At 60.4% G+C, this 12595-nt stretch overlaps 1 protein-coding gene across 2 annotated transcripts in view; it reads right to left on the reverse strand.

Annotated features, from left to right (window-relative positions):
- INTS3 (integrator complex subunit 3) overlaps nucleotides 1-12595 on the reverse strand; it is a 69387-nt gene that overhangs the window by 10463 nt on the left and 46329 nt on the right. For both annotated transcript variants that reach the window (XM_074938345.1, XM_074938346.1), the window contains exons 19-25: nucleotides 12261-12305; nucleotides 11278-11397; nucleotides 10759-10912; nucleotides 8201-8269; nucleotides 5274-5349; nucleotides 1771-1884; nucleotides 1398-1446 (exon numbers count right to left, since the gene is read on the reverse strand). In XM_074938345.1, the coding sequence (XP_074794446.1) occupies nucleotides 1398-1446; nucleotides 1771-1884; nucleotides 5274-5349; nucleotides 8201-8269; nucleotides 10759-10912; nucleotides 11278-11397; nucleotides 12261-12305 (627 nt within the window). The remainder of the gene's footprint in view (nucleotides 1-1397; nucleotides 1447-1770; nucleotides 1885-5273; nucleotides 5350-8200; nucleotides 8270-10758; nucleotides 10913-11277; nucleotides 11398-12260; nucleotides 12306-12595) is intronic.

Here is a 12595-nt window from a genome sequence, read left to right on the forward strand (position 1 = left end):
TGAACTCCCCAGTGGCCAGCAACTGCCCCCGCCCCAGGCAGACAGGCTGGCCCCAGGAAGCCTCCCTCTTGCTAATCCTTCCTGCCTGGGGTCTCAAGCATTCACAAACTGAAGGTGTTTGGTGCTTAGAGGGGTTAGGGCCTGGGAGCCAGGACTCCAGGGTTCAAATCACAGCTATGCTGCCGACTCAACCCTGGCAAAGTCTCCGCCCCTCTCCGGGGCTCAGTTTCCCCTCTGCAAATGGGAAGGATATCCACTGCAGAGGTGCTGTGAAGGGTAATGGGCTTGGAGACTGGGGCTGCCAGGGAAGAGCCAGGGGGTTTTCTGTAATCCGCAGGCAGAGATCAGACTGACGGTGCGGGTCTGAGCAGCCAAAGACAGGGGGCCAGAGGGGGGAATTCAGGGAGGGAGGGAGGGACAGGGCCTGTCCTCCCACCTCCCGCCCTAGACACTGCAGCACACAGTATGCAGCCTCACTCACTGCCCAGGAGGGCCAGGACATGCCTGCAGCCCTTGCTTGGACCCTGCCTGGCCTTGCAAAGCCTGTGACCGGCATTTTGAACACTTGAAGAGCAGGATTCTTCAGGACCACCTTAAAGACATGAGAAGGCGGCAGCTCTTGCGCTGATCCAATCTGGATTGATTAGAGCCAAGCCGCAGGGGAGCAATCACTTCCTTGGAGTGCAGGGAGTGGAGCCCCCATGTGCTGGAGAAATTAAATGTTCCATCTGTCACCATCATTCCGCACACTCTGATTAATGAATGGAGGAGTGGTGCGGCTTCCTCACCAGCGCTCCCCGGAGCAGGTACTGCCTGTTACTCCAGCCCAGCTCAGGGACCCTCAGCCCGGGGGGGCGGCTGTGGGCCAACGCACCGGGGCAGGGGAGGCTGGGGATAAGGAGTGCCCCGGGGAGTACCTCCTCCCCAGAACCCTCTAGCGCGTCTTCCAAGGGTCATTCCGATGCAAAAGGAAACAGGTGTGCTCATTGCGATTCCCTGCCCTTATGGCTGCTGCTGCCACCCGGCGTCGACCCAGCCAGGAATTCCCAGAGCAGAACGGGCAGGACTCAATGCATGTGGTCCCAGCAAGCAGCCTGATGAGCCCTACACACAAGCCCTGATCCTGCAGCAAACTGCATGTGGGCAGGGCCCCCTGGTGTCCCCCAGCGCCCCCTGCCTGCTGCACCCGGGGCCACGTAATGCCTGGCCCTGCCCAGCATTAGCCAAGAGAGGCCGCTCTGCTCTGGCCTGCTCTCCTTTGGGAACCCCTGCCCTCTGCAGTTCAAGGGCCCAGCGAAGTACCCCAGAGAGCCCAGTTCAAGGGCCCAGCAAAATACACCCCCCCCCCCCCAACATGGCACAGCACGCTCATACCACCCCCCACACTGCATACATACTTCTCTCGCCTCAGCTGCAGCAACAAACAGGACAGTGCCTCTGGGTGCTCTGCAAAGAAAACCAAGGGGACTTAGTTTGTTCCCGATAGCTGGGACCCACGGTGAATGCTGAGGGGCTCAGAACCCTTGGCTGCAGGTATCGGGAACGAACGCCCAGTACCTGAGCAGACATGCCCACAGCTCCTGTCACCCGCCCCCAGGGCCCCTCGGGAGGTCCGCCCATTCAGCCTGTGGCAGGGCCACAGGGCTGCACGCTTCCTCTCCCCGAAGGCATGCACACGCTGCCGAGCAGGGGAACAGGCTGGACGGACCCAGCTGGGATCGGACCCCGGGATCGTATTGTGTCTCTGACACATGCAGGGCACAGGCTCACCTTTGTACTTGAGGTGCTGCAGGATGGGGATGATGGTCTCCAGGGGAATGTTGTGTGCCAGGAAGAGCTGCCAGGTGCAGTACTGTTCAAACGTCTCCCAGTCCAGGCTCTGAACTAGAGGGGGAAGCAGAGCACTCGTTAGGGGGGGAGGGCCCTGCCCCTAGGCAGGGAAAACAGCTCCAGCAGGCAGCAGGGGCCTAGGACAAGCATGAGCTGCAGGGCAGAGATGTGACTGAGGGGGCTGCATGCTGCAGGGAAGTCTCGCAGGGGAGTGTGGGTGGCCCTTTCCTTGTCTGTTTGTGCCACGCCCTGGCAGAGGGATCCAGGATTCCAGCAGCCAAGCAGAGCCTGAGCATTCTGTGCTGGCTTAAACACGGGGTGCCAGCAGGCAGGGTCACTCAAGCAGTTCTGAATGGCTCAAAGCCCCAGGGTCTCAGAGGGAGGGAATGAATGGGGTTCTTTAATCCGGGGGTTTGGAGCATTGCTTGGAGCCTTCCCTGCTGTGCCAGGTCCAGAGCTAAACAGACCAGAGGGGCGGGAGAGATTCCTCGTCAGGCACTTGCTGCGGGAACCTCTTACCCCTTCAGTGTCCCAGCCTGGACACTAGGGCTCTGCAGGCACTCCCAGCCAAGCGCAAGAGGCCCCCGTGACAGGGTGCAGGCGGCAGATGAGCCAGGAGATCGTCCCTGTGCTGTGCAATGTTCCGAATGCTAATGATCTGCCTGCTGGCTGCGAGCCAGGTGGGGCGTGTGTGAAATGCAATATTCAGCAGAGTGCAAAAAGGCCCTGTAAGCCGAGTGGTTTGGGCAGATCGCACCGACCCCAGTCGCTCAGGAGCAAAGCTCTCGCAAGGAGCATGAGGGTTAATTACAGGTGACAAAGGGGCTTGGACCCTTCAGGGGTGAGGCTTGGGGAAGGGGCTGGCGATGACCCTGGTACCAGGACATCCTGCTCCTGCAGTGATGAAGGAACAGTCTCAGCCTCCCAAGAAATCCAGCACCCAGCCCTGGGGCTGCGGGGTGAGGTCTGGGCATGGAAGCCACCAGCTGGGCTACAGGCAAAGGCTGGGAACGGTCAGTGTCCCAGCCCCAAACCCCAGCCCAGGGAAAGGAGGGTGGGACTGTTGGGCCCAGCATTTCTCTGCCCCCCAGGGGAGTCCCCCAGAGGGAGAGTGATTCCTTGGCCAGGGCCCTTCCCGCTGCTCAGGGGGCTCCAAGGAGCGAATGGGTGTGTGTGGGGGGGGTGAGGTCAGGATCCTGGCAGAGGGTTCAGAGCAGAGCCACAGACTATGTCTCTCAGTCACCGACTCAGTCTCAGCTTAACAAAGCAGGCTTGGGGGCGACTCCCTCAGTGGGGAACACAACCCTGGGCTCGTCAACCCAGCAGACACAGGATGAAAAAGAACCAACGGCTGAACGTTGAATCGAGACAGATTCAGAATCAAACTAAGGTGCAATTTTTTAACCGGGAGGGACGGAGGGTAAATGCTCCCTGGACCCACCCAGCCAGGCGATTCTCCAGCCCTGGCAATCTGAAATCCAGAGCAGTGGTTTTCTGAAAGCTCTGTTCCAGGGTGCCCAGGAGTTAAATCAGGGCAGTCCTCGGGCCCGTGCTGTACACACGGGTCAGACTGGATATGCAGTGTCCCTGCTGGCCTTTCCGAATACGTCTGAGTCCTACAGCAAACACGAGGGGGACCCCAGCCCCCATGCTTCACAGGAGTAGACCCTGACGCACAGGGTCAGACCACAGGTCCACCTCTGACTGTTCCCACCACCTGTCAGCCTGACAGGGTTTTGACAGCTGCTGTCTGGGGACCCCCCAGAACTAACAGCTGATACCATATACAATGGAAAGCCTCGGCCAGGCACTTAGAGCTTATCAGCTGCTAACATCATGGGGGCAGACTACTGCAAACAGGGCTAGTCAGGTCCAGGACACTCCGAGCACTGGCTCCGGCCCGGGTCTGTGAGGGGACAGGCTGAGCCCCCTAGAAACCCCGCGGCTGAGTGCACATGTGGAGATGGCGGGACTAGCGGAGGGGTTTTCCTTCCCTCCTTTCTCCCTGACGTTCCCCTGAAAGGCTCTGGCAGCCTGTCGCAGGGAGGGAGGGAGGGGGAGAGAGAGAGAGAGAGAGAGAGAGAGAATGATCCGAGCTCGCTGACCACAGCCCAGGCCTTCGATGGAGAGCATGCCGAGCCGGTACTAACAACCTGCCCCATGCCGTTCAGCATGTCTCTGAATTACCGAGGGCTTGGCGCTGCAAAGAATCGGGGCTAGCCAAGCCTTTTGTCTCGAGCCTGGTTAAACCCATCAGCACAGCTCACAGCTCAGATCAAACAACTAATCCAACAAGCCTGCTCGGGGTAGTGAGCCTTTAAGGAGTGCAGCTAAGACGACATGGATCTGAGGAGGAAACGCCAATCTCCGGGCAGCTGGTGCCACGGTCCCAGCCCTGAGAGCTGCCCGCAGCTGCCCCAGGCTGCCAGGCTCCTGCATTGGCAGGCCATGCCTGGGCATCTCTTTACCAGGACCTTGTTACCTGCAGTGTTATAACAGACTGTATGACTTTTGCAGTGCAGAGGGGAGGGATATTTCCTCCCCCCACCTGGGGGGCACCCCCCCATTGCTTTAGTCCAGGTCAGCGAGGGCTCCGGCCCCTTGTCCTCATGCCACCTTTGGGTCCAGTTGGAGCTCCCAGCATTGCCCGCCCATGGTCCTGATCTGTGAGCAGGCCCTCCCAGCTGGGAAGGGGACTCAGCGCTCCCAGGGCCGGGGCTTTTGCAAGTAGCAGGAGCATGCCATTCCAGGGAGCTGCAGGGAGCGCCGGACGAAGAGCCACCCACGAAGGTCTGACAGCGCCAGGGGAGAAAGCCACCTCCTCCTTGGTCCCGAGAGCACAGCACTGGCCAGCCACGTCTCCATTACACGCTGCCGAGTGGAGGCTGATTTACAGGCTTCAGAAACAACAGCCCCACCTGCCCATGCACCAGGCACCCTTCCCTGCCTGGCTGGGAGCAGAGCCTCGGGACGTGCATTGCTGGAGCTGCTGCCTAGGAAGCAGGGAGACATCAGCTGAACCGCCCCAGCATGGTCCAAGCCCTGGCCGGCACATCTCCAGTCTGAAAGAGGCCCAGGAAAGCTCAGAAGGTGCTGCCTGGTGCCGACACCACAGGGCTGGGCATGAGAGAGAGCGCGTCTGGACTCACGATGCCCAGGGTGATGTCAATAGGGAAGGAGCCACAGGCTGGCTCAGCTCCTGGGGGTCATGGGAAGGTGGCGAGAGGTTTTGCCAGCCCAGAGTAAAGCAGCAGGGAGAAGAGATCTCTGTTCTGCCCAGCTTGGGGCCAGAGTCTGCCGCACAAGATGAGCGGCTGCTGGTGAATGTTTAAGCTGCATTCGTGTTCACCTCCCAAGTATGGCACCCTACCTCATTCCCTGCCCCGCCCCTCCCCATACAGCCACGCCCACCTCCACCCCTGGGTGAGGGGGGTCCTACTCACTCAGGATGTTGAGCACCGAATCTTTTCGGAACATCACCAGGTTCCCCATCATGACGTGACACACCAGCTCCTGCAGCTGGAAAGCAGAGCACAGCGGGGTAAGTGCAGGAAGGCCTGGAGCTGGAGGGGGGTGTCAAAGAGCCAGAGCGCTGTGTGCAGGAGGGGGCCAGGCCAGCATGACGTTAACCCTGGAGTGGTGGGATTTCCCAGCAGCAGCAGGTGGCGTGGCAGTCAGCTGCGGGGGACGGTGCTCGCCTGGTGCAGCACCATCAGCCCTGGCCGTACAGAGATGAGCCCTGGAGAGCCCAGATGGCAGGAAGCGGCAGAGGAACTGCAGCCCCAGCACAGCCCATCTGGCACACACGAACGGCCCCCCAGCGAAAACAGGGATCCAGCCGAGCGCAGTGGAAACCTTCCCGAGCGCAGGTGGCTCGTAAATCAGAGCCGTTCTAGGCAGCTCCAGGGAGACCCAAGAGAGCTTCATGGTTTCACACCTCAACCCCAGGCGGTGCAGAGCCAAGGGAGCCAGCCTGCTGCACAGAACATGGCAGATACCAGCAGGGGTGAGGGGGACCAGCAGTTGGGGGAGGGAATGAGACCCACAGCTGGACCCCAGGGCATGGCGGGAATCAATCACACGTCGTTCCCGCTCTCAAGGGCTGGGTCCCCGCTAGGTGCAGACAGAGATGGGCCTCCAGCCCAGCCCCAGGGGCCACATGGACCCCGCCCATTTTGTCTGCAGCAGGAACCCACGGGAACACTCACATGCAAGCACATGGGCAGAACCTGGCCACGGACAGCGGCTCACGGTCCGACTGCAAGTCGCCCTTCCCTTAGCCCCACTTACAGCAAGCTGCCAGCACGACTCCCCAGCTCCTCTCCCACCCCCTCTCCCCCACTGGGGCAAGAGCCTTCTCCTCTGCCATGCCTGCAGTCTCCCCCTACGCCTCACGCGCTTGCTACTGATGCCCCTTCTCCCCATGCTATTGCTTGGCTCCGCACAGTGGTCCGGGAAAGCTGCTCTCCAAAGACAAAGGGCTGCAGCTGGTCGCAGCCATGGCCCTGCGGCCTCCTAGGAGAGCCAAGAGCACTCCCTCCTCTCCCCGCCTGCCCCTTGCTGCGTTCGTGTCCGTCAGAGGCCCTGTCTGTCGTGTTACGAATCCCCGTCGGCTGGGAGGTTTCTCAGTGCTGAGTTCCAAGGGAGAGGCCAGGACTCTGCCTGCCAGGCTGCCTTCGCAGACAGGTTGGGCCACCCAGGGACTGCAGGGAAACAGATGAAGCGAGCAGGGAAGAATAAGAGGAAGGGATGAACGAACTGGACAAGGGAGGGGAGAGGAAATGCGACCACCGTGTGCTGGGAAAACAGGGCTGTGCTTTGCAGACAGCGACGGAGCCCATAAGCAGTGACAGGAGCCAGTCGAGCCGAGCCACAGGAGGGTCGGGCACCATGACTCAAGCCTTTCCCATACCTGATACCATCTAGCTGCCCGCCAAGCAAAACTCCCTGGCTGAAGCGCCAGCCCTGCTGCAGCTGGGAAAGGCAGAGCTGGCCAGGAAAGCAGCTACCGAGCCATTTTGAAAACTCAGCTGATGTATAAATAGGGCAAGTTCCAGGGCTATCAGCAGATCGCGCTCCAGACGCACCCAGACAGCAGAAGTATTCAGTGCCTGGCTCTCGCCAGCGACTGCGCCCACCTCCCTCTCCCCAGCCGGCCTCCCATGGACTATTTTTGGGTTCTTCTGAACTGATGTCATGGCAACTCCTGAGCGTTGCTGCTGGGAGAGGGTCTCCAAGCAGGGCTCAGCTCTCTGGATTGTCACATCAGTACGGGGGAAGCCAGCTCTGGCCAGGGGTGAGCATGGCCCGGGCCCAAACCCAACCAGAGTGGGCTCCCCCAGCCTGCGGCTGCCTGGAGCGATGGTCTCCCAGCAGCACTGCCCCCCCAGTGCTGCTGCATGGGACCCGAGTTGCATCAGTCAAGTCGGTTCCCATCTCCCAGCCACGTACTGCTGCAGCCTGCGTTGGGAGGGGAGCGGCACCAGGAGGTGGCAGGGATGCAGACCACGCGGCCTAGGCCTCATCCAGGCAGCGGCGAGGGGAAGGAGCGGCAGCTGGGCCATCTCATTGCAGATCATGGGCCCCGGCCGGCTGGGGGGACCCTGACCCAAGGCTACGGCGACCTATCTCTGGTGTGCGGAAACATCCTGGCGTCTGCAGCACAAGCTTGTGTGAAGGCGCCCCAGTGCTGTAGGGTTAGAGCCGCCTGCTCCTCACGCAGCGCTCGCCAGCCAAGCGGAGGCCCCACGGCCTGTCGCTCACAGCGCTAGGAAGGGCTGGCTGGGGTGCCACATTTACCAGAGCTCCCACGGGATCTATGGGAGGCTTCCAACAGTCTCCTATGTCTTGCCCCTTTGGGGGACTCCCCTTCGCTCAGCTCTCCTCTCACAGGAGGGTTAGCTCTGCAGCAGCCTTCTCCTCCCGCCCCCTCACCCGCCGTTCCCACACAGCTGCAGCTCAACAGGGATCAGAACATATCCAGCCAAATCCCTCTCCACGCTCCCACCCCCGCCTCCCTGCAGCAGCTCCAGGCCTTGACAATCCCTTGAAGGACGTGGCTTGGATTTAACAGACCGACCCTGCAAGCTGCGGCCCGGCCCCTCAGGGAAATGAGGCAGCCCCGTGGATTTAGAACGGCTGCTACAGAGCCCAGGGCTCTGCCCCTCCCGACAATGAAGGGGTGCAAAAGGCTCCCCAGGAGATGGCAGCTGGCTCCCAGAATGGTACATCCCGCCTTGCCTCTCTGCAGCTCCATGCTGAGCTCAGCCCATGTGCTCCTGGTACAGAGAAGGAGACAAATGCTGCCCTTCCCTGCCCCAGTTCTGAGAGCTGGCGCTCCTCCCCGCCAGTGCAGAGCCCCCGCTCCTACCTGGGCCGAGTCTATGACGGCGACAATCATGTTCAGCAGCTCCCCGCTCCGGAGGGTCTCGTCAGGGAACTGGAAGAGTTGCAAGCAGAGCAGGGGCTCAGGAGAGGAGCCCAGGGAGAAGCGGACTTGCAGCCTTGAGAGGAGCAGGGGGAGAGATCGCCCCTGTCCAAGGACAATGCAGTTACCCCACATTCATGCCCTGCAGTCAGCTGGGCTGGATGTTGCTCCTGTGCAGACCAGGAGCTGACTGGACCTGCACGAAACTCTTGGGGGCCCTGGCTGGCTCACGGGTCCAGGCTGAGGCTGAAAGAGACCGGCACCCCGACTCACGGCAGCATCGCCCCACCTTGCACCCAGGGGAGAACGCTGCCTGCGTCCCTCCCTGAGCAGAGCAGGGGGCGCTCCAGGCCAAGGGACGGCCAGCAGGAAGGGGTTAGCAAAGCAGCGCGGCAGGGCTGAGAGACAAGCTGATCCTTTTGTCTGGGTTTGCACAGAATGGGAGGCAGGTGGGTTCGCTCAGCATTAAATTCTGCAAACCAGGCCCTGGGAGAGCACAGAGGCTGCAGAGCATGGCTCAGAGGAGCTCTCCCAAGGAGCAGCTAACGTCAACCCTGGCTGCGCTGACCCGAGCAGACATGCGGCTGCCTGGGGAAATCAGCTGGGCCAGAGGCATCTCGTTAAGCCCCATATTTCCCCTACATCTGCTAGTGTCACAGCCTTTCGTTTGCTCCAGAGCTCCCAGGCAGTGTGTGTGTGTGTGTGTGTGTGTGTGAAATTGCAGGGAAAACACACCACGAGGAAAGGGCAGAAGTGAGCGGGGCAGATGGCGGGTAGCAGCAAGCAATCCTGGCACGGCTCAGAGGCCCTGGCCGCTTGATGGCAGCTGGCCCACTGCTTCAAGGCAGCTGTGCCCGAGTGGTGCTGGCCATGCCCCTCTCTGGAGTAGAATGGGTCTGACCCCAGGGTGGACAGGGCCTGAAGATCTGAGCAGACACACTGGCCCGCAGCAGCCCTGGGGCACAGGATTCACAAGGGGTTTTCCTTGGTTGTCATCACAAGTGCGGGGCCCCCTTTCTGAGCATGCTGGGGGAGGGGCGCTGCACAGGGAAGTGAGTGAGAGACAAGACCCCTCCCCAAGGTTTGTTATTTTCCATATTTTTTCTCTCCTCTCCCTTGGCCACATTTCACCCCCCGTTCACGCCCCCTTCCCCACAGAACAGCGTGGGCTGGACTCTCCCCAGGCTGGTCCCTTCCTAACGCCCAGCAGATGTTCCTGACCTGTCAGCCAGCAGGGGGCTGGGGTGGGGGCGGGGGGGCGATCAGCTTGCTCCTCCCAGGGAATTAAAAAGCACACTCAAAAATGTGACCCGTGTCAGTTTCAGCGTGTCAAGTTACCCCGCTGAGTGCTGAGCCAGAGCTCCCTGCAGCACTGGAGCAGGATGCTGGGTGGATTCCAGCCCCGTGGTTTCTCACCCTCTGCTCCCTGGGATCAGCTCAAATGAATGACTGCAGCCTCAGAGTCTAGGGATTGGAGCCGAGAGCCAAACCCCCATCATCATCCTGGCAGGGGAAAGGCAACTGCTGCGCTGGCCAAGCCTGGGATGAGCCGTGTGAACCAAGCCTGAGCCCCACCTAGCTGGCACAGACGTGGGGCCATGCAGAAGCCCAGCTCCCGTCTCGGATACTGACTGTCCCACGGAATCCCACAGAACAGACCAGCTCTGCCGTGCTGCTGAGCGACAGAAGTAACAGCTTGGAGCTCCCACAGCCGAGCCCCGCAGAGACGCCTGCTTAGAACCACAAGCTGGCTGACAGCAAGGACATGGGGACAGGCCAGGAGAAAACTCGCTCCCTGGGTTCAGAGTGAAAAGGAAGTCAAGGCCTGAACACTGCCCTAGAGAATGTGCGACAGGGACCGGCCAGGGACTTGCAGCTTGGCAGGTTTCACCTTTCCGTGGCTAGACTTGGTTGGGAAAGGCCAAGGAGGGAAGTGAGCCTTCTTAATTAGCTTCCACTTCTACAGCACCTTTACCCACACCACTCGCAAACCTTGCCAAGTGTAAGCAAGCGATTTACCCGTAGCTGAAATGCAGCCACTTCTGGGGCGTAACATGGCAGCTGCTAACAGCCAAACAACACAGAGTAAGACAGGAAGTGCAGAACAGAACTGTGTCTAGTTGGAAAGCTTCAGGAGTGCAAGATTAACACCCTGATACCTACGAAAAGCACCAGGGGATTTCACGCACGTGGGAGCCGTCAGGACTCTGACTGAAGGTCTAGTTCAAACAGCAGCGCTCCTGCAGGAGCACTGAGCCCTCTCGCTGCGCCGGGCGTGGCTCTGCAGTTGAGAGAAGACCATTCCCTACCGACTTGCCAGCACCTCTGCTTGCAGCCCCTATCCAAGCACCCGGCGGATGAATTATCCCGTGTGGCCCAGGGCTGCCTTGGCCCCGCTGACCTAACAAGATCCTAGCTCAGGCCGCCTCATGCCCCTGAGCTAACCGGGATGACCTGCAGCGGAGACCTTGGGGGGCCCCCCACCCGGCCTGGGTTCTCACCTCGGTGTATATGGATGGGGTGAGGTAACAGAGCAGCCGCACGTCATCCTCCTGGCAGGCCTTCATGTCCATCATCAGGCAGGTGTGCAGGTCCCCCAGCTGCGTGGCCTGGGCAAACGACTCATACAGGTTCATCTTCCCTGCTGCTGCTTTGCTAGAGGGGCCACAGGGCAACATGAGTGAGCTGCCCCGGGGAGTGGACTCCAGGGAGGGATTCTGTCTGGCTGCTGCTTGGGGCTGGGCGAGGAGCAGCTCGACTCAGCCCCGCAGAAGGCTGTGCCTGCGGACGAGGCTGCTCAGCAGGGGTTGGGGTGGGAGGGGAGGAAGGGCCCAGGACGAACCCAACACGAGCTGAACTGCAAAGACAAGAAGCCCCTGCAGCCGCCTGGCTGGGCGGGAATCCCCGCAGCACGCTCCCCGGGTGACAGCAAGATTGTTTAGTGAGAGCCACCCGCACAGCACTCCTAGCCGGGCCCATGATGGACGCAGCCTGCCTCTGGCCTGCCCGGCCGCCCCTACCTTGCTCTCAGGTAGTAGAGAAGATGGTAGCCAATCTTCGGCTGTTTCTGATAGAGCTCAGACAAGAGATCCAGCAGCAAAGAGAAACTGCTATTGTCTTCCTGCATCTGGCAGAGGTTCCTGCGGGGGGCAGGGCGGGAGGAGAACAGTTACATTCAGATGTGAGAGACCCCTGTGCCGAGCGCAAGGGTTCCCCTGTGCAGCTGGCACAGGGAACCCCGATTCCTGGTCCTGCACGGTCCACAGGCCTGATCTGATAGGGGAGGTCTTACCCCGCTAGGACACTGTCCCCCCAGGGTGGCTGCTGGCATGCGGCACAGTGCCTGGGGAGACTCAGGGCAAGGCCTGACTCGTAGGAAGAATCTGACATTGTGCAGAGCAGGGAGGAGCTGGGATTTCAAGGCCTTGTTTGAAAACTCCTCACTAAACAGGATCCACGGAGCTAAATTCTCCCCGTAGTGAAGGGCTGAGGGGAGGCGACGGGACTGGAGACTCCACGGTGCTCACCCCCTGCCCCCAGAAGTCCCCACTCAGAGGGAAAGGGCTATTAGGACACAGCTGCTATTTAATCACAGCTCCAAGAGCCAGGAATCCCTGGGCTGGCATCACTGCAGCTTAATGAGGCATTTTCAACAGCGGGTAACTAGCACAGATGCAGCCTTGGGTCAGCAGTGGCCCAGGATATCGCCACTGTTCAGCTGCCATTTGTGGCCGTGAGCTGGAGGCTTGGCCCAAGTGCTCCGTGACACACACTGCCACGCAGCATCCTCTTCTTGGGTGCCTCTGCATGGCCTTCTGCAGACAGCGCCTGGAGCTGTCCTGGCCTGAGAGCACGTGGCAGGAAATCCCTACAGTTCTGGGATACAAGGGGGCAGAGAGCAGCAGTGACCGTATTAAACCCAGCTGTGCAGAGTTCAGCTAGAATTGTGGGAGACACCAGAGAAAACCCTAACCACGATCAGTTAAAACTCAGAAAGACTCACCTAAATATTAGGTAAAGCGGCTTCCCCACCGATTCCTCCAGAGACCTGCATGGAAAGTGCATCGTCAGCCGGCTGGCCATGACAACTTGGCAACCGTCACCTGGGGCTAGAGGAAGCTAACAGTCTAATACACTGCCCTTCAAGGGCACCTCACTGCCCTCCCAAGCATTCCGGGTCTGACCGTTGGCACCCCTGGCCAGTGGAGTAACCCCCATCGAATGGGCACAGAGAGGGGAGGTGCTAGAGGCCACTGGAAGAACAGGGAATAGAACCCAGGAGTCCTGACTCCTACAACCAGGGGGAAGACTAGGGAATTACGGGCCCAGCCTAGGAGG

Source organism: Natator depressus, chromosome 24 (assembly GCF_965152275.1).
Source record: "Natator depressus isolate rNatDep1 chromosome 24, rNatDep2.hap1, whole genome shotgun sequence".
NCBI lineage: Eukaryota > Metazoa > Chordata > Testudines > Cheloniidae > Natator > Natator depressus.